Source organism: Trichoderma camerunense (assembly GCF_050948025.1).
Source record: "Trichoderma camerunense strain CBS 138272 chromosome Unknown V8C40scaffold_17, whole genome shotgun sequence".
NCBI classification, from domain to species: Eukaryota; Fungi; Ascomycota; class Sordariomycetes; order Hypocreales; family Hypocreaceae; genus Trichoderma; species Trichoderma camerunense.
The window spans coordinates 242,988-262,962 of record NW_028145353.1 but is presented as its reverse complement, the minus strand read 5'-3'; the positions used below and the strand labels follow the sequence as shown (position 1 = coordinate 262,962).

General features: G+C 51.4%; 7 protein-coding genes across 7 annotated transcripts; 3 read left to right on the top strand and 4 right to left on the bottom strand.

Annotated features, from left to right (window-relative positions):
- Positions 1-100: 100 nt before the first annotated feature.
- On the bottom strand, positions 101-5,494 carry V8C40DRAFT_74951 (uncharacterized protein). Its single transcript, XM_083223388.1, has 2 exons — positions 473-5,494; positions 101-403 (listed from the first exon to the last, which is right to left on the bottom strand). The coding sequence occupies exons 1-2, from the start codon at positions 5,192-5,194 to the stop codon at positions 206-208; spliced, it is 4,920 nt and encodes a 1,639-aa protein (XP_083069765.1). The 5' UTR covers positions 5,195-5,494; the 3' UTR covers positions 101-205.
- A 711-nt stretch (positions 5,495-6,205) lies between these two features.
- On the top strand, positions 6,206-7,589 carry V8C40DRAFT_253149 (bladder cancer-related protein BC10-domain-containing protein). Its single transcript, XM_083217538.1, has 2 exons — positions 6,206-6,761; positions 6,867-7,589. The coding sequence occupies exons 1-2, from the start codon at positions 6,745-6,747 to the stop codon at positions 7,294-7,296; spliced, it is 447 nt and encodes a 148-aa protein (XP_083069764.1). The 5' UTR covers positions 6,206-6,744; the 3' UTR covers positions 7,297-7,589.
- A 187-nt stretch (positions 7,590-7,776) lies between these two features.
- V8C40DRAFT_253147 (uncharacterized protein) lies at positions 7,777-10,327 on the bottom strand. The gene has a single exon (XM_083217537.1). It carries the CDS (start codon positions 9,915-9,917, stop codon positions 8,094-8,096), a length of 1,824 nt encoding a protein of 607 aa, XP_083069763.1. The 5' UTR covers positions 9,918-10,327; the 3' UTR covers positions 7,777-8,093.
- Positions 10,328-11,859: 1,532 nt separating this feature from the next.
- V8C40DRAFT_281657 (carbonic anhydrase family protein) lies at positions 11,860-13,108 on the bottom strand. Its single transcript, XM_083221647.1, has 3 exons — positions 12,542-13,108; positions 12,271-12,445; positions 11,860-12,214 (listed from the first exon to the last, which is right to left on the bottom strand). The coding sequence occupies exons 1-3, from the start codon at positions 12,993-12,995 to the stop codon at positions 12,028-12,030; spliced, it is 816 nt and encodes a 271-aa protein (XP_083069762.1). The 5' UTR covers positions 12,996-13,108; the 3' UTR covers positions 11,860-12,027.
- A 4,585-nt stretch (positions 13,109-17,693) lies between these two features.
- On the bottom strand, positions 17,694-18,195 carry V8C40DRAFT_268951 (uncharacterized protein; the record flags this gene model as incomplete). The annotated part of the gene is made up of 2 exons (XM_083220015.1): positions 17,694-17,937; positions 18,005-18,195. The coding sequence occupies 2 exons, from the start codon at positions 18,193-18,195 to the stop codon at positions 17,694-17,696; spliced, it is 435 nt and encodes a 144-aa protein (XP_083069761.1).
- Positions 18,196-18,406: 211 nt separating this feature from the next.
- On the top strand, positions 18,407-18,989 carry V8C40DRAFT_74905 (uncharacterized protein). The gene has a single exon (XM_083223387.1). The coding sequence runs from the start codon at positions 18,555-18,557 to the stop codon at positions 18,855-18,857; it is 303 nt and encodes a 100-aa protein (XP_083069760.1). The 5' UTR covers positions 18,407-18,554; the 3' UTR covers positions 18,858-18,989.
- Positions 18,778-19,483, top strand: V8C40DRAFT_253137 (uncharacterized protein). Its single transcript, XM_083217536.1, has 2 exons — positions 18,778-18,807; positions 18,873-19,483. The coding sequence occupies exon 2, from the start codon at positions 19,058-19,060 to the stop codon at positions 19,358-19,360; it is 303 nt and encodes a 100-aa protein (XP_083069759.1). The 5' UTR covers positions 18,778-18,807; positions 18,873-19,057; the 3' UTR covers positions 19,361-19,483.
- Positions 19,484-19,975: the final 492 nt, after the last annotated feature.

Here is a 19,975-nt window from a genome sequence, read left to right as displayed (position 1 = left end):
AAAAGGATCAGAGACTATAGCAGGCTATGAAAACATTGCATCAAGAGCCGCAGTATTGCCTCTGTTAATCTCAAAAACGATGAGCTTGGAAATGGTAAAAAAAAATCAACCGTGCCTCCGAAAAGCAATAGCTTGGGAATCATGCTCAAAAAAAAGACGGATAAAGTAAATTGACATGATAAGAAAAGCCCATCATTGATGTCGTCTAGTAAAAGGTAGACAGGATGTGTTCGGATGCTCGCACAATCCAGTCCAGCTTGCCTCTCTCAAGGTTGGCCAGGAAGGGATCGGTGGGGAAGCCGTCCTGGATACCAGCAATCAAGGGCTGCACGCGGTTAATGAGCAACTGCATCGTCTGTGACGTGCTCTTCATGACTTCGCGAGAAGTGTCATCATCCCAGTTCTGTAAAAGCGATAAATGTTAGCATATCTGGCGCTGTTTTTAAACAGTCAGTGGAAGGGGAAAACTCACGTAGTTGGGCAAGCTGGCGCTAAACGCCCTCACAGCCATCTCAATCCACTCAACCTCTTCCTTCAATCGCGGGTTCGGCTTCAAGTCCTTGGAAATGGTCGCAATCACGACGAGCAGCATCAACGGCTGGAGGCCGTCAAACTTGCCAGGAGGATATCGGCTCAAGCAGCGACGGAAGATTTCAGTCTCGCGACCGCTCTGGATCCATTGGATCATGGCGTCCTGCAGACGGTTCTCAGAGATGGCCTGTTCAATCACCCGGATACGTTGCAAGAGGTCATTGTCGGCCTCGGCCTCGGTCTTGCTCATCTGGCTAGCATAGGCGCCGGCAAGCGCAGTCACGTTGTTGACAGGTCCAACGTGCTCCGAAGGGGGAGCAGAGCCGTGCGGGCTTGCCACGTGCTGGGATCCGCGCATATACTGAGGGCTGCCGTATTGCTGTTGGCCATGGCTAGGGCCCTGGCTGGGCGGCTGGCTGGGCGGGAAGCTCGGGCGGTGGCTGGCCACAGTGTTAGCGTAACCATGAGATCCGACGCTGTGTGCGACGCTGGCGGGGTGCGGGATGTTGACGCCACCAGCAACACCGACGGGAAGCTCAACGGGTTGCTGCTTGAACTTGATGAACTCGGCTTGAAGCGAGGACTGCGAGGCTGCCATTGTGGATACCATGTCCGTCAGTCGGGTAACGTAGGACAGGAGCTGATCGATCTTGTTGTTGTCGGCAGCGTGCTGCGCCTTCATCTGCTCAAACTGGTCGTGGTACTGCTTGTGGATATCGGTGGCCACGCGCTGAGCCGCCTGGGTCGCAATGTTGTTGAAAGTGGGCGCCAGACGCTGAGTCAAGGTGGAGAGAACCTCTTGCTGAACATTCGTGGAAACCACATTGCTGACTCTATCAGAAATGGCATTGATGAAGTCGTTGGATCGTAGCGAGCGGCTAACGGCATGGGGTAGGGCAGACTGAATCTCCTTCTGGACAGACGACGCCACGTTGGCCTGCAGCTTGTTCTGGACCATGTCAGAAACGGCCTGGCTGGTCTTGTCGCTAAAAGTGGGAATGACCACGTCGGTAAACTGCTGGTGGATCAAAGTCTCGAGCACCTTCTGGGTGTTCTCGTTCAATATATCCGAAACCATGTCGAGAAGTTTCCGCTGGTGCTGGTTAAAGTTGTCGTCCCTAGCGCGAGCGGTGTCGTTCATTTTGCTGTGCAGATTGTTCAGCGAAGACTTGAAGGTGTCAGACATGACAGCCCCGAGTCTAGTCTCCAGACTGCTAATCGTAGAATCGAATGCTTCAGACGAGAGGCCACCAACGCCAGCAAGGCTGCCGGAGGCGCCCTTGTTGGCGGCACCCTCGCCCTTATGCGATGGCGCCGATCCATTGGCGTTGACTTCGGCATCCTTGCCCTTCTTCTTACGTTGTTTGCGCTCGGGCTTCTCGGGGTGGTTTTCCTTCGATGACTGTCCGGGCGTCTCAACCTCCTTGGCGTCGCCCTTGAGCTTGGCTGGGGTAACAACAGCAGGTTGCTCAATGATGCCCCGAGGAGTAGCTGCTTCCGAGGAGGAAGCGGCGGCGACTTGAGACTGTGGTGGAGCAAGGTCCCTCGCGACAGTGCGGGTAGCAATGCGAACAGGAGTAGGAACGGCAGCATGCTCTGAAGTACCATTGGTGACGTCCGCCTGCACGGGTGTCTTTAACTTGGACACTGAGACAACGCCTACATCAACAGCATCGACAGGGTCGAGCACCTTGTTGTCCTTGGACCATCCGAGCTCAGCCTGCTTCACCATAAGGCAAGCAACGCCCTTGGAGTGCATGGCATACAGCTCAAACAGCGTGGGCTCATCAGTGTCCTGGACCATGGCGGGATTGGCAAGTATATCCAAGCTGCGGAGGATACCGCGGTTATCAAAAGAGTACTCGCGGACACCGCTGATGACAGCGGTACTATCAGGCTGGGGGATCGAAGGGTCCTGGGAAACGAGCTTCTGGATGTACTCGGCTTGGGACACGCTCTTAAGGTTGTACTTGGGGGCCGAGAGGTGGGCGAAGTAGACCGAGTTCCGGGTGGGGTGGCCGATGATGATCATACCACTGGACGGGTGATACATGACACTGCAGACGGCGTCGGACTCCTTGCTGTGGGGGAGGTTGAACTCCTGGACGGGCTTGCCCAGGGCGAGATCCCAGAGCTGCAGGGTGTGGTTCTGCTTCATGCCGACAATCATGTACCGCAGCGCACACCGTTTCTGGTAAGGGCGCTGCTTGTCGAGAAGCAGGACGGATGTTGGCCAGGCCTTTTCGCCTTCGGGGGTGCTGGCCAGGGTCATGAGAGGCTCGTTGACCTCGAGGTGCGAGTGGGCGGGCGCGGGGTTGCGAGGATCCGAGCCCTCCTTGACGGCGGTAAGATCGCGAACATCCCAAAACTTGACGCGGCCAGATTTATCCAGAGAGACAATGACACTGTCGTCCTGGCTAAAGGTAAAGTCCTTACCAGCCTTGCCAGTGTTGATCTTGAGGGAGCATTGGCTGAGCAATGCCTCGGTGTCGGCAACGCGATCGTGTCCAGGCTTGAACAGGTTGTTTTGCAGGATAAAGGATGGCCAGATGAAGTGGATGGACTTGCCACGGCCGACGGCGAAAAATTCGGGGTGGTTGGTGGAAGCACGGGCGCGAGTCTTGAGGGCACCTCCGGGGGCGTCACCTTCCTGTGAGTTGATCGGGGGCAGGGCGAAGCCGTACTGCTCCAGATGGGGATCCTCGAGGTGATCCTTCTCGCCGTCCTTGATCTGGACCCAGTAGACGGTGCCGCTGATGCCGGTACCGATGATAGCTTCCCGGGAAACACCATCGTAGTCGTGTGGGGTGACGGACATTGCGACGTTGAAGATGCGGTCCTTGGTGTCTCTAAACACCTTTGCGTCCTTTCCATCGTCCTGACGAATGACACGCAGGCCACCCTGCTTGGACATGCCGTGCGTCATGTACGTCTGGGAAGCGGTGTACAGGTTACGGTCGATCTGGTCAAAGTCCTTCTTGAGATGAGCAACATCCATGATCGACTCCTCTCGGAACTGTGGTCGAGGCTCAGTCGTATCTTCCTGAAGCGTGATGGAGATCCACGGCTTCATTGGGAAGTTGTAGACCTTGACAGAAGGCGCCTCCTTTTCCTCAATGACTACAATCTCGTCCTGGTCGGCGCTCTCCCAGCTGTCGGCAATGACGTGGTTATCAATGTCCCTGGGCTCCGGAGCATCCTTTGAAAGACGCTCTTCAGAGGAGCCATAGCCACGATGCTCATAGCCAGACTTGATGTCCTCGATGGTGTGCTTCTCAATGGAGCGAGTAGCGTCAGAGTAGTTGGACGGCTGCACCCAATCACTCTCGTCGTGAGGCTTGATGGTAGCGCTCTCGGCATAATTGGACACGGTCTCACGCTCAGCTCGATCCAGAGCATCCTGGGCATCGCGGTCGGCTCGGCTAGCGAGGTCATGAACAGCCTCGGAGACAGTCTCTCTGTTCTTGTCAATATTGACGAAGCTACCAAAGTCTGAAGTTGGGGGTGTCTGCTTGAGGGACTGCTGGGTGGAGTGATGCGAATGCTGAGAGTGATGCGAGTGGTGCGAGTGATGAGAATGGAGCGACGAAGCACGGTCAAGGCCGTGTCTGAACTGCTGAGGAGGGCTCTGAAGAGGACTTCGCTCGCTGCCACCAAAGGGATTGGAGCCCGCTGGTGAGCTCTGGTCCTTTTTCAAGATGTGGAAAGGAGGCGGGGCAGAGCCGTGGACACTGCTGGCGCTGTGAGGCGACATCTGGTTGAGCGTGCCAGCCAGCGCCTGGTAAATCACCGACACATCTGCGGGTTCCTTCTGGATAGGCGAGAAGATGGGATTGGGGCCACCATGGCCATGGCCGGCCAACGCGTCAGCCTGGTGCTGAAAGCCACCCTGCGTGTGATATGAGCTCAAAGGCTGCTGCTGGTGCTGTTGGCCCTGCGGCTGTTGCTGCGAATGATGTCCGTAGTAACGGCTGCTGGTCTCTGACAGATGCTCCTGCGATTGCGGAGTGTCGACAGAGCGTGCGGCCTCAACCAAGAGCGGCTGGTCGGTCTGAGAAGGCTTGGGCCTGAGAAGGTTGAGCAGATATGAGGTGCTGTCTGCAGGCGGCGTTTCGCGTGCAAACGGATTGACGGGCTGGGCCTGCGTCTGCGGCGGCGTGGGAGCTGGTTTGGGCTCTTCAAAGTCGTGGCCGCCTCTCATAAGGGCGGCGAGCAGGCCAGTTGGGTCGGCTGCCGTGGGGGCAGGCTGGTGAATGCGGGTCGAGAACTGGTTCGGCGACTGCATCTGGTGATGTTTATGGATACGGTAGTCTGCGTCGTCGTCTTCGTCGTCGTCGTCTTCTGCCTCGAGGTCTTGCCGCTCAGGCTTCTGCTGCTGCTGCTGGGCCGAAGGCTGAGGTTGATGGTGGGATTGGGAGGACGACTCGGCCTGCTGGGACGAGGAAGAAGGCAGCGGAGCCTGGGGCTGGGCCTGAGCCTGAGGGTGAGCTTGGGCTTGGGCTTGACCCTGGCTCTGGCCATGGCTCTGGGTCGACGGCTGCAGCGGCTCCCTCGACGAGCCGGGGCCACTAAACTTGAGCAAGTTGAGCAGATTGGCAGTGCGATCCGAGTTGGGTCCAATGCCGCCAGAGACGGGCGGAGTCGGTGCAGGAGGCAGATCCATGATGGAGACGAGCTGCGAATTGGGAGACGCGGCGATGCGATGCAATGCAGATGACTGCCGCTTCCGCGCTGCGCGTGAGAGCGAGGTAAACGAAGTGGAGAGACCCCTTGTTGCGATTGTTTTTTTGTTGATTTGGAGGGGTAGAAGAGGCCTCTGACGGTGGAGGAAGATGAAGGATGATGCCAAGGAGGAGGAAGAGGATGGGGGGAGATTAGAGGTGAAGAGAGAAAGAAGAGAAAATGTCGGTGGTTAAAGCAGAGTTGTTGAGTTAAGGAGTTGTGCCGAACACGGGAAGTAAGGTACTCTGGGAGAAAAAAAAACTTGGCCCAAGTTGGGTAACAATTCACTTGAGCAGCCTTGCTATCAATTTGCACGGGCAGCTAAAGAGCGCTAGTGCTCAGGCTCTAGGTGGCTGCTCGCACTGGAGCCTCCGCTAGAGCAGCCGCCTGTATCCCACCAGTTTGCGGCTCGACAGTGCGCACGGGCTTTTGCCGGTTGTGTGCGGGTTAGTCAGCGTGAACCAGGAACCTTCAAAAAGAAGGAGTTGAAGATTTACGGATACTACAGCAGTACGGAGAGGTTGTTCACAACAAGGATAAGAAAAGGCGGAAAATGAAAGTAGAAAAAATGAAACCTGGTACAAGAAAAACCTGGGGAAGAAAAACTACGCACTGAGACACTCGCATCAGGCAACAAACGATAAACCCACAAACCACATCGAAAGAATATGTCGGTCACTAACACTAGCAAGTACCCACAGCTGCCAGCTCACACACACACCTAAAGCACGTCACAGATGCCCAACCACAAAAGCCCGAAGACAGAGAGGCACGATAAAGGGAGAAGAAAAGGGACAAATACAAGAGAAGAGAAAACTTTGCAGCCAACAGACCAACCCCAGGCTATCGCTTATCCGATAGCAAGGGACAAAGATAAGATACGCATGTAGCCCGGTATGTTGCACATGTAGCACAACAAGCTTCTTGTTTAGGAAACTCTTCAAACAAGGAAGAAAAGGGCTGAGAAGAAAAAGGAGACAACAGAATGGCCTTGTTCTCAGCCTCGTGTGGCGCAACCTGTCTCTGTTTTGTTTTGTTTCTCCGTTTCCCCAGCCTCACGTAGTTTTGCCGGGTTTACACGGCTTTGCTTTACCTCGTCTTACAAACATTCAACTTGCAGCCATCATTCGCTCAATCTATTCCGAAAATACTACCTCGCTTTCCCATAAGGATTGACTGCTCATAATTCGCATCCATTCACATCAAATCCCCTCTTTTTTTTCCCTTTTCTGTCTATCTATTGTAATAATTCCTTCTTGCTTACATACACTTGTCTTTCACTCCCATCAGAACTCCCTTTAGCTGCTGAAACTCTATATGGCTTGTTGTCTCCCCACCCGCCACATGCTCAGCAGTCAAGTCTCGGCGTCATAAAAAATCCGCCCAAAGCCTCGCCACCTTTTTTGCTTCTGATTCAAGCTTAAAGCTTCATACCGACAAGCCCAACAAAACACCAATAAATCTTGACAAATCGCAAACCATCCAGTAACCATGTTTTGCCTCCGAAGGTTCGTCTCCCAATCACCACACACGCATTCTCTCCCTCTATGATACAATACGCAATACTCGCCAATCTCCAACACAAAATGCTAACCAACAACACCAACAAACAGCTGGCTCCCGCTCCTCTTCATCCCGACAAACGCCTCGCCCGCCTTCATCCTCCTCTTCTTCATCTGCACCTACTTCCTCAACCGCCCCTGCGTCTACTGCTCCGTCCTCCTCCTCATCCTCTTCCTCACCTCGTGCAACTGGTCCGACCGCTGCTTCTTCGACCTCAGCAGCAACTGGTTCCTCCCCCGACCTCCTTCTTCCCTCCCGCTACCCGTCGACGATCAAGACTCGCACGCCCTCGCCCTCGCCTTCAACGACACCCTCGTCGACATGGTCAATTCCACAGCTAAAGCCGCTGCCCGCGCCGCTGCGGAGGAGATCGCCGTGCTGCGCAACGAGTGGACTGGCTTGGGCGTCGAGTGGCTGCGTAACTTGCTGGGCAAGCGGGAGTGGAGGATCGACTGCATGGATATTTACATCAGGTTGTAAAAACAAAGGGGAATTACATACATGGAGCTTTTTATGACGGGAAAGAAAACAAATATTGTAACGAAAAAACTCATCTACCTTTGTGCATTGGACAGGCTTTAGAAAGGGGGGAACTGTTGAAAATTATCTTTGGGCTCATCATCATTCTTCATTTTTTTACAGCGACATAGGGTTTGAACAGGTGGATATAGCGCTTTGTCTTTTTGTCGATTTCTCTAATAATATACATACATTTCAGACACGACCTCTTCGATTTGGCAACGTGTACTTCGCGTCAATCAGTATGCGCCCGGAAAATCAGGAGACACGGAATGCCGAGGTAGGGAGGGACAAGAAGTGGTGGGGAGCTGTCAGCATTGCATATGTGCAGATATTCTTCAGCATCTGCACAGCACCGGTGAGTAAGACACGATTGCATGCATAGCTTGTCTCAACTTGCATTGATCAAGAAGCAAAACATCAAGAAGAGCAGGAAGATGCTTGAGAAAATAAAAGACTACTGTATTATTCCTTCAGTTTTAATACTCTATATAACAATAGACAGGCAAACGCATAGGTCAAGGCCAATCAACCACCAAGGCATCATCCAACAACAAACACCTTTGTACAACAATTTTCCACTCGTATTATACGCAATTGACCTCGTTCTAGCTACAAAATCTCCTCCAAAAATAAACATAAAATATTCGTTGCGGCATATTTAATTGCATCCTCCAGCTCGTTACTTACATCAATGGTATTCTTCGTCATCGCTGGTCAAACGGGTTAAAGAGAAAGAAGAAGAGAAAAAGAAGAAATTACCAGGGAAACTTGAAGGGGCTTCCCCACTGCCAGTCACTCTGCCCTTGTGATCCTCCTCCAGCACCCTTGAGTTCCTCCTCATCCATGATACCATCTCCCAAGAAAAAATTGTCTGAGGATGCAAAAGCCTCATCCTCAGGGAGCTCGTCGTCTTCATCCGCGAACAAGTCGCCATCGGCTTCCGGCATCTCGGTACGAGCTACGTTGGACACCTCCGTAACAGTGGCAGTCACGGTCTGTGGCTCCACGGCAGCACAGGGGTTCTCGCCGTCATTTGCCTGGGATGTAAACAGATTGCCAATGATCGAGGAGGGAGAGAATGAAAGCTCCTCATCTCCCTCTTGCGCCTCTCCCTCCTCGCCAACACCGTCAGTCACGACTGTGGTCGGCGTTTCAAAGGAGTTGGTCAGCTCAGGTTGCTGGAAGGGGCTGATTTCGTCGTAGAATTTGTTGTTGACGCCGCCACGGAGAGCAACCACCACAGTCAGGGCGCTCAGCAGGAGAATGGCGAGATTCCTCTTGTCGTCCAGCAGCTTCTTAAAGGCATTGACAACCATGTCGGGGAAGCTGCCAGCCTTGAAGCGGCTCTGCGACTTGTCCTGTTTCTCCCCGTGCATCTCGCGGTATCCGGGCGAGGTCTTATCGTATGACACAGATCGTCGCGATGCACTTCTTTCTTTTCCAACGAAAGATTCATCAAAGTCTTCATCTTCCCGCTCGTCCTCAACATCCTGGATGCGAGATGAGAGACGTCGCCTGCCTGCTCTGCTCTTGGAGAGGATTTTGTCTTGGCGCGCCGCAAGGTGCACCATCTCATCTTGGAGCTTGGCGTCCATCATGGGTTCTATCTCAATGTCGACACGTTCCATCTCCTTCCAGCAGGCCTCCCACGCACCGGCCCTCAGCAGGCCGTTGCTAGCATAGACCTTGACGCGGTAAATCTTGCCAGCTCCCAGAGCATCGACGGGAATCTCGCAAGAGCAGGTGGTGCACCAATGGGTGTCCTTCTTGGACGCGCTTACACGAGCCGACCCATCGTCGTCGTAGGTGGTTTCGTCGTCCTCGCTGTCATGCTCATCGGCAAAGGGCATCTCATTGGAAGGGCCGAGGTAGTGGCCGCACTCGAGGATGCGCGCGCGGCTCTTAAAGGGCAGCTCCAGCGCCTCCAGGAGACGCTCCTCCATGACCTCAAAGTCGTTTTGCGGGTGAGGCAAGAGGACGCCACGGTCCTGGATGGTGTCGCCAATGGTGTCCTCCAGCTGTCGCCAGGCCTCGCGCAGAGTCTTGACGCCCTCGCTGAGCTCGCTAGTCTTGGCCTCGTCCAGGACATCGCCCCACGCCCACCTCAGCGGCAGCAGGGTGACGTGCAGAAGCACCAGGGGTGGGTCGTTCTTCTTGAAGCGCGGCGGCGTCTTTTTGGCCGAATACTGAGCAGACAGGCTGGGCGAACCCAAGCGAGAGACGGTGGGCAAGGCGCTGCGACGGCCTGAGCGAGGAATGCCAGAACCAGAACCCTCAGTGGGCGAGGTGACCTTGGCCGAGGCAGACCTCAGCGACGATCGCGGCGTTACCTTTTGATATTCGCCCTCGTCGTACTGCTGCTGGATGTCGGAGATGCGCGGCGACCGCAGGCCATCGTGGCCCGTCTTGCGCGGGTCGCCCTCGGACATGGAGCCCATGGAGCTGCGCGGGCTGTTGTCGCTGAAGACGTCGTCGTCATGGCCCTCGTGCGAGCCGTTGTCTGCGCCGTCGGGTTGGGACATGGTGTCGTCGTCGTAGTCGGGATTCACACTCTCGTCTTCGTAGCGGTAGTCTTCCATGCTAGAGTGAGTGTTCAAAATCCGGATCCTGCTGCCTCTAGCGAGAGACAAAAGGACGGTGGATATGTATGGAGGTAGTAAAGTAAAGTGGCGGGGGGGAGAGAGAATGACAGGGACAGAGACGGGACAAGCAATATTGTCCAGTCAAGTCGGTGGGTTGGATTATGTACGGATAAACAAATTGCTCAATTCGCTACAGTGACCCAACAAAACTGACGCCCACTGTATGTATGTATTATGATTTGATGATACAATTGATTCCACGAGGGCAAATAGCAAAAAAGGAAAGAAAAAAAAAGGCACGAGGGGGAAAGGATCAGAGATGCCCGACCACAGGTGAGATGTGATAGTCAAATATGGCATGAGCTGCAGTGCGTGCAGATGTGGCTTCGCATGGTTGGCCCAGCCTCCTGAAGGTGGGTTTGTTTATGCTGGTTGCCGGGTCGACCTGGGGCGTGATTGGTGAATCGCGGGATGGGTTAGGCGCTACAGGTACAAGACCGCTGCAACAGGTCCTGGAAAGAAGAGGTTGGTTGGGTTGATTTGATTTGATTTGATTCGAATTGATTGAGCAATGGTGAAGCACATCGAGAGTTGAAGTGCTTAAATGTCAGACGCGGATGCGCAAAGTGCTTGCATCGACGGGGCGCCTCAATTGAGTTTGAGTTTGCTGCCAAACTATCAGAAAAGCCATCGCACGGATGCTCTTACGGCCTGAAATTCTACTGTCGATGCCCTACTCCGTTCACGTACATGGCATCGCAGATGTGCTCCACAAATTACCAGCGGTCAGGGACATGAAACGAGTGACGATGTCGCGGACGCAGGTGTTTGTTTACTCGCATCTTCAGCGTCTTTGGTGGTGGCTACGTGTAGCTAATGGTTAACCTGGAGATGGGCGGTTAATTAGCATCCATCCATTGTCAATCCCTACCAACCAATTCATTATCATGTCACGTCCCAATTTACGGTACGACTATCAGCTCAACAATTGCTCTCTAGCCGTAGCAGCAGCACACAGAATTCCCCCAATGTTTATGTTCCTGTTCTCAGGAGTGGCAAATTCTTCTATGTGAAATCGTAATCACTAGCCTAGCACAAGCAACTAACCTCACAAAGCAAGTGAACCACACCATCAAACACCTCACCGCCAAATCAAAACAACACTCTGCCTGTCTTTCATCTTGCGTTCAAATAGCAAAAAAAGCATCAATCTGTCAACTCTATTTTCTTCAGGGTCTTTTCCCCGTTTGCTGCTTAGAAGAGCCCAAGCGGCCTCTCCCGCATCGCTATTCCGCTTTAGGTAATCCGGCACGGCCAACAACGGGCTCGGCTCCCGTTTGACTTTGGAGTTTAAATCACCATTTGCGTCTGACAGCTCCAGCAGTGATAGTAGCGTCTTGGCTGTAGAGTCTATCCGTTATTAAATGGGCGTGTTAAAGTGGGCTGTGATTTAACTTCATAGTCGTTGATGTCTCTATTACTCGCAGCAGTACTGGACCTACTGGGTTAGGTTGTGTCTACTTATAAAGCATATATGTCGCTTATACAGCGCGATAGTTGGGCGTCTGATGCTTTGTAGAACATTCCTTGTAGCTTTATGATCCGGTTCTGAGGTTGATCGCGTGTTTTCTGTTTGGTAGGCGAGTAGGCAGTATACTTGTATCCCCTTGGATGACTATGGGTACCCATCTATCTACAAGTACCTCATGTCATGTTAGATGGCTTGAATGCACTTGGACTGGGCAAGGTATTGTCCTTTTTATCTGTATTCGCCAAGCTATATATATGTAAGGACGTGATAATCCTACTCGAAATTGGACTCTGTATTCCGACAGAAAGCTTATCAAAACAATACAACAGGAAAGCGAGGACCCGTTTCAGTAGAAGATGGTTCAATTATATAAGTATTAAGTTTGTATATACCGGTATATGCCCTACTTGTATTTCTTTGGTTGAATCAACTCTAAAAACCTCCTCCTGACTACTACTATACAAACACGCTTCTTAAATACCACCAGAATATGCCAGTCTAATCGCTCAAGCATCAATGGTCAACACTGATGCGTACATATACAAAAATACACCTGCGCTTGCGTCAAAAGCTTATTTAGAGCTCATTGGCAGCGTTCTGGAGCAGATTGATCTCGCCAAGGGAGTTTTGTGTGTAACGAGAGTTGAACTTGACAACATCCCTGACGCGCTGATAGGTGATTTCGTCAATGGTTAGGGGCTTGGTGCTGATGTACCATGAGACACCCTCGGAGCAGGGAGGGGTGGTCAGAGAGCCAGAGTACCTGGGTCATTGTGGTCAGCAAACAAGCACGTTATATGAAGAACCTTTTGCTCTTACTTGAAGATGGTGTTTGAGTGGAGGTGGTTCTCAAGAGGACCAAACACAAGAGGACCTGTGCTGGTGGTCGAGCCAGGAGTCGCAATCATGCCGACGGAGGCGAAAACCGAGGTCAGAAGAGGATCAGGAATGAGGCCGAGGTTGATCAAGAAACCGACAACAGCGGTGGACTTGTCTATTGAGCACAGAAGAAAGCAAATTCGCGTTAGAAACCATAATCTTGAATAAAGTTCTCTTATGATGGACACAGCATCTCATGACCTTTACTCACCTGCAGCTGAAAAGACAAAGTGTGCCTCCATGGGAAAGTACTCAAGATCCACACGATGCTCACTAGGAGTGTGGAAATGGAACTGAGCCAGCTTATACGACTTGCCATCGGCCACGAGCGAGCCATTGACGGGCACCTCGACGGTAGTGCCGAGGTTCTCAAACTCGGCGCCATGGGGGTAAGCATCGACCTTGAAGGTGACGGAGCTTCCGTGGGCCGTGGTGATGGAAGAATCCAGGTTGATGGGCGACTGGTTCTTGCCCGTGGCGCATAGCTTGTTGGCCGTCTCGTTGAGGCCGAACCAGTTCAAAGGTCCAGTGAGTCCGGTGTAGCCAAAGGTGCTGATGGGGACGGATTCGCTTCGGGGGTTAAGATGGGTTCCGTAGTCGCACGACGCCAGCGCCGGAGCGGCGAGAGAGAGCGCAACGGCTGCGAATTGAGCAAAGCGAGTCATATTTTAAAATGCGTAAATATTAAGATAGAGGAATTAGAAAGATATTATGAGTTTGTTATGGTCGAAATGCAAGTAAAATGAGCGCTGAAATGATGGGATGTCGGCTCTAATTGTAGTCCAGCCAGAAAGGGGACGGAGCTTATAATATCTGGCGAATGATCCAGGATATGAGAGGTCACCCCCGGCCATTTCCAGCTCCCTCACACACCCCTCGTCAGTGGATCTACGCAGGCACACACAGCCTAGATATTTTTAAATACTAGGTCATCTCGAAGCTTAACCCCTAGAGCGGAACGCACCAGGCTGAAGCAATTGCCGGAGAGCGATAGTCTAAGTCTAGTACGGGGCACTTGGCGATGCTGTCATGGCACAGTGGCTAAAACCACCCTCACTCCCCTAGGTTGAGAACCACCTGCGTCCGTAGTATATCATTGATGTCGCTTCGATGAGCATAGCCGGATGCCATCAGCACCGAGCGGATATTAGCTGCGGCCGTCATCCCATCTTCATTTGTTGTCTTTGCACCGCTTACAGCTGAAAGCACGCCGGCTAATACTGGCGCCTCACCATGTGGATTTTCGTCCACTTTGAGATCTCTTCAGAATCCGCCTTATATCCCCACCATGATGCATTATGATCGCTGCGGGTGAGTGTGTTAATTCTCAGTGTTTCCACTTCCCAAGCGTGAGAAAACAATGACCGGACTGGCCGGCGCTGGTACTCGTATAAGATCTGGTCGGCAATTCGGCGTTTTCTTTCCACTACATCCCTTTCTTCTCGTGTAAGCACAACGGCATTTCCACTGGGCCCATCAGATTTGTTCATCTTGAATCAGGGTGGCCAATGCACCGGTCTGGGGAGGAGGGGCGTGTTTCTTCCTTCAATGTCAAGGCTGTAGACATATTGCCGTCCCGGATGGCTGGATTGGGTTACCAGTTTTGAACAATCGCTTATAAAATGAAACAAATTGGGGGTTCTGCACGCGAAACATTGACATGTTCGGAGCCCGGGAGCTTCCATGAAACGAGTCTCTAACACTTTTCTTTTTAAGCTTGTATTGGCACGTCGCATCAATGCGTGCCCTGACTTAACTTATAGACGACGCGCGTACCAATTCTTCAGATATACTTGATCTATCACATCCAACATGAGGCATTCGAGTCAATACCTGTTTACATATTACATGACGCTCAATGATGCTCAACATTGGAAAATTCTAATTCGGCCTGCAAAAGAAGTGCCGTTTGTACTAGTGCTGAATGATCTCCACGATTCAACTTATTCCGTCTTTGTATTGACTTTTTTCTCTCTCTCTTGTTGGATAAATAGGGTCCGCGGCATCTGATCTAGCCCCTTGTAGACGTTGAAGATGTTTAGCGAGTTAGTAAGCCTAGGGCTGTTTTATCTTCATCGCTTATAGGCCTTTTATCAAGCTCAGAAGGATCATATGCGATGCTTCAGGTGAAAATACTTGCGCTGGTTTCAAGTTCCCATTCTGCAGGGCTCGGCATGTTTAAGCTTAATATTTGGCATGCCCCGTGGTCTTCGGCAATTGGGTTGATCAGCATCCTCAAACAACCACCATTAGCTCAATCCCGGCTTACATGTGATAACTAGTCCGACTTACATGCCATCTACTTCGACTGGTTACCTGACACCAGCGCCGTTTATGTCTAATAGATCTATGAATAGTTCTTAAGTCTAGATTTCACTAATGATAAAGTGGCCATAAAAGCAAATTGACAGATATAAGGCTCATCACAGTCAAGTAGCGACTCCGCCAACGGAAGACCCTGAAGCCGCGATGCCAAGAGCGCACCGTTGGCACTAACCCAAACACGACAAAGCGACCGTGGCAGTTCCTGGCTTATGGCCTGATTTCCACGTTTTTCACTTCTTGGCATGGAATCACGGGGGCATGTTTCGTTATCTGGAGGCGCTCATTGTCTTGAGGAGGGCGGCTGGGTACTGGGTGAGACGGATTGGCTACCCTCAGCGTCTCACGTCAACATCCAACATATATTTATAGTGAGGCCAAGAGATTCTCAATCATCTCAAGTCTTCCTTTGTCATCTTCATACTCTTTGAATATTCAAGAGTTGTGATAGTTGGTTAGACAGCCTTTCTTTTTGCCTATATCTACCTACATGTAGTGTACCGACTTACCGGACAATATTCACACACTCAACTTACCTCTACCTATCATCATGATTATCAAAATATCAAATATGAAAGATCACAATGAGTCGTAATATATGCCTTGTAGCTATGTGAAGCCGCCATCTTTACGGGGGCGTTGACGTAGTATGCCGATAATAACTAGATGTTACCAATCAGCCTAGTGTCTCCTTTTTCAAGACCATTGCCGCCTCTGCAAAGGAATCACACAGCCTCGTCTGTAAGCCATAGGAATGCTTACAATAAGGCTTTATTGACGATAGTGGCGCTATTAGAAAAGCTGATGCTAATGACGAGTGATGAGTCATTCGCAGCTCTTCGGTTGTTTTGTGGGGGAATCTACATTTCCTGCAATCTAGTCGCACGATCATTCCAATTAGACAGGAGGCTCCCGTAAATGCTTCTCGCAAAGAACCTTGTGATCCCAACAAAATCGTCACTGATATAGCGTTTACGTGGACTTGGCTGTCAAACCACCTACACTCGGTATACATGTGGCCAACTTGACTTCATAAATTTAGACGGTATTCTAAGGTCTTGATATCTTTGTCTAAGAAGATACTGAGCATAGCTTTTGTCGACTTTGAGACTCCTCATGTTCAAGCATATTTTGCTGTCTTATCATGCGAGGCTGCCCTTTCAAGGGACCATTTGTCAGCCATTTCCACCGAAAGCGATGCTTCAGGTGAATATGCATGCTTTGGTTTCACATCTAATCACTGTAGCATTCGGCAAGTTTAAGCTTAACGCTCCGTACATGCATATGTTTGACGCACTCCTTAGGTCTTGGCATATTAAGGAGACTCTACACCCCACGTCTTTGGGCTTCCTGGTAACTCACTTTGCATGTTATCCCCCATCAATTCGGCTGGTCACGCTCGAAGATCGAGTTCTATCAGTGATGTCGGCTCTTTATACTCAGCTTATTGGTACTCTGGGAAAAAGCCAACTTTAGAAGACTTCATGATTGTCGCTTCCATTGTCGATGGAAAAGAAACTGGCAGCCAGCCTAACAAAACCGCTCACGATACCACCCGCTATAGCGACTCCAATAATCGTTTGTGGAGAGCCATTGTGTTTGTTCCATGGGATTGCAATAGCTGAGTTTGATGCTAACATAGAGGTTGTCGTTGCACTACTATATGTGGCTAACGGGATGCTTAAGAGGTAGATATGAGCCAATATGTCATCCGCTGTATCGGCCCCATATGGTGTACATTTTGCCCGTCGTCTTCGCCACCAAGTCAATAAAGTCGTCCTCATCCATTACTCCCGTCCCTACGCAACCAACATATAGATATATATGTACATGTATGCTTGACATCATACTTAAAAGCCTTGCTAATTCGGCTCACAGCAGAACTGGCCTCTCGATTCATCTTTGCCATTCCACGTATAGAGGTTCCAGGTGCTACCCGGTGTGAACAGATGTTATCGAAGTACTTCTTATCCTCGCCTGCATACTACGAGTATCGATGAGGGCAGACTTTCTGCGTATGTCACGTTTTCGCATGTCTGCTCGCCGGTCTTGCAAGTGTTGTTGTGACGCATGGCGAAGCCTTCAACCTTTGCAGAGGACATGGCGAATGAGTCGTATAATTCGATGGGAGACGGCATGAAGTTGAAAGAGGGGGCACGTGCTGTGCGAAACTCGAGATTCACGTCGATCGAGTGCCACAATCTCCCTGCATACAGATCCAGATGGCTTGTACCCATTTATACATGTACGTTGATGCATCCATGTGTTATGTTACTTGGCGTGGTCCAAGCTCTCGGGACTCCCTTGCGCCATGCAAGACAAGATGAAGGGTGTGTGTAACATGAAGGTGCTTTCTAGAAGTCGAACATGCCCATGTAGTACAGCAGTACGGCAACCAGCCGTAGATGTAATGGAGATATCAACCATCCTCGTTCAGACGCAGCGGGAAATTTAGTCAGATTTTACGAGTAAAAACACAGAGTGCTTGTTAGTTTTCTGATACTAATAGGACTGTTCCCAAGGGTAGTATATACAGGAGAATTTGAGTGTCGCATCAGATTAGCATCGGTATATATGGAGTTAAATAGTCCGTTTGTGTGGTTTTGAGATGCCAGACTTCGAAAACAGTGTCAAGTAGAGGAATCCCAATACCAAGTCAACCAACCGCCACAATATACTTCACGGATCAACAAAGTAGTTTGTCAAGAGCGTCTGTTCATCAAACGACCAACAGCGTATATAGCGATGAGAAATTGGGACGTGAGTAATTGTATTTGCTTGCTCGCTAAACGAAAGTTATTAATATATAATTTTATGTCCCTTCGTATTCACTCATGTCCATCGTAAAAATGCCCAGGGTTGTTAATACCTGGCATTGAGCCTACCTCAGCGCGGCGAGGCTTCTCTCTATCCCGATGCTAAAATGTTATGTTTGCCCATAAAGCAGCCTCGATACCAAGGCCTCATAATTGAATAAACTGGACGACAGAAGTAACATGTCGTTTACTCTCCTCCTCACATCGCTCCCAGGCATCAGCCGTTTACAGCTCGCAGTAAGACTGGGTGACGGTGACAATCTCAGTCTGGGTAGGGGTGGCAGCGGTGGTAGTGGTGGCGGTGATGCCCCAGCAAGAGCAAGCAGAGGAGTAGCCGGCACCGTTGGGGCAGTTGTCGGCGTAGTCAGGGATGAAAGTAGGGTAGACGGTGACGGCAGAGGCGTTGGCAACGGCGCGCTTGGCCTTGGGGGTCACCTCGGGGTCAACAGTGATGGTGATGGTGGTGGTGCTGTTGCACAATTGTTAGCATAAAGGAGTTGCCTATGTGTATATAAACGTTGTATAAGTAGACATACGTAGCCTTGGGGGTGACGGTAGCTCGCATGAAGCTGGAGCAGTCGGCCTGGCGGGAGGTGATGGGCAGGAGACCATCACGAGTACCGGTAACAGCACGAGCGCAGTTGTCTGCGTTGCATCCATTGGTTCGCTCGTTAATAACGGCGGCCATGGCGGCGGCAACAAAGGACAGGACAATGGCGGCCTTCATATTTGCGGTGTTTTGTCTTTGGAGAACGGAGTTGTGAGTTTGAGGAAGAGACAACGAGACTGACCAGCACAGGAAACACGGGGAGAAAGAGCAGCAAGGGAGGAGCCAAAGAAGAGGTAAGGGCAGCGAGACCGCAGGCCTATATAGGAATGAGATCTGGACGAGACAAACAACCTTGAAGAGTGAACCGGGCCCCAGTGACTAGATCCATTGTGGGATTACATCCTTCCGGACTCTCACGCCTTGGCCGGTGCGACCAGCCGAAGGACAGCTGCATGGCCTCCCTGCCAGACTAGCAACAGTTCCCGGAACTGGCGTGCAAAGGGCCGTGTCCACCTATCAGGGCTTCGACCGGAACCATGAGGCGGGATGTCTGCCTGTCTGTCTGGGGGCAACGGCCAGCCACTGATTCGATCTGGTTAAGCATACTTCTGCTAGCACCGAGCATATCACAAGTACACTCGCAACCCAAGACTAAAAAAGTCAAGAACCAACAGCAAAAGAGAGTTGAGAGAAAAGTGCGCTGGCGTGGATACTCGTTCGGTGGCCGCTTGGGGAATTGGGGGAGGAGTTTGCGGCCATGGATCGACCAGGCTATTGGCAGCTGTGCCTGTGAGACGGACCAGGGAACCCCTGTCCATCAAAAGAAGCACCCCGGCTAATATTAGCTGCTAAAGTCCCATCAATCGAACGGTTCTAGCCTGGTTTCCCGTGGGATCCGTTTTCAAGAGACAAGAGCGAAGGCGAGGCCAGGACAGGCTGTGTTTGTCTTGTCTTGTCTTGTGGACGCGTAATTGGGATGGATGCAAGGTGAAGAAAGGAGTGAAGAAGTCAGGTATTTGTTGGATGCTGATTATATGAGATGGGTACGAGTACACGCAGCTTTCAGGCTGTGATGCTGTCATCCGTCTTCCTTCAATGGCCAAATGCGGCATTGTGTTTCCAAGACGGGCAAAGCAGGATGCAAGACAGCTGTCTGTCTGTTTGTCTCAGCCGCAACATCCAGATCCTGCGAGAGCCTCAGATCCAACCACATGCTGCAGCTGCACCTTCACTTGCTCGGCTGCACGGCACATGGCATGAGGTTTCCAGATGCTCGGGAGAGCAGGAGAGAAACCAGCAGGCAGGCAGACAACCCGACAAAACAAACATCGACACTACTTGAATATTCCGGCAAGGGTGTGAGAAAAGCACTCAATACTTACCTAGCACCACCTCCATCAGCTCGTACGAGGATGTACCAGTACGGACAGCTCCTGGGCATGGGGACCCCTTTCCGTCTTACCGGTGCAAGTACAAATACAACATTAAATGTCTGTGCCTGAGCCTGTGCCTGAGCCTGTGCCTGAGACTGAGACTGATGTCTGTCTGTGGTGTGTGTCAGTACAGCGTAACAGCACGTACAGCTTATCCTCTGTAAGCAGCGTGTACAGGCACAGACAAGAGACAGAGTCAGAGATAGAGATCAAAGGCTACTGTACTGTACAGTACTCGTACCGATGCCAAGATGCAAGTTCAGGATGGGCTCATGCCGTCATCAATTGGCGTCTATAGCCTGCTGAAGAGGCTGTGGAGGGATGTAGGAAGGGATTGATGGAAATTGGCCGCGCAGAAAAGAAACAAATCTCGCTCCGGCCTGTCCAAAGCCCTAATTTCTGCAGCGGGGGTCCCTAAACTGCAGGTACGAGCGCTAAAGAGCAGCCGCTGTTGCCCGCTGTGGCTCGCCTTTGACAGGTGCGTCTATTGGCGGGTGGCGCTGGGAGTGGCGGAAATTGAGTTG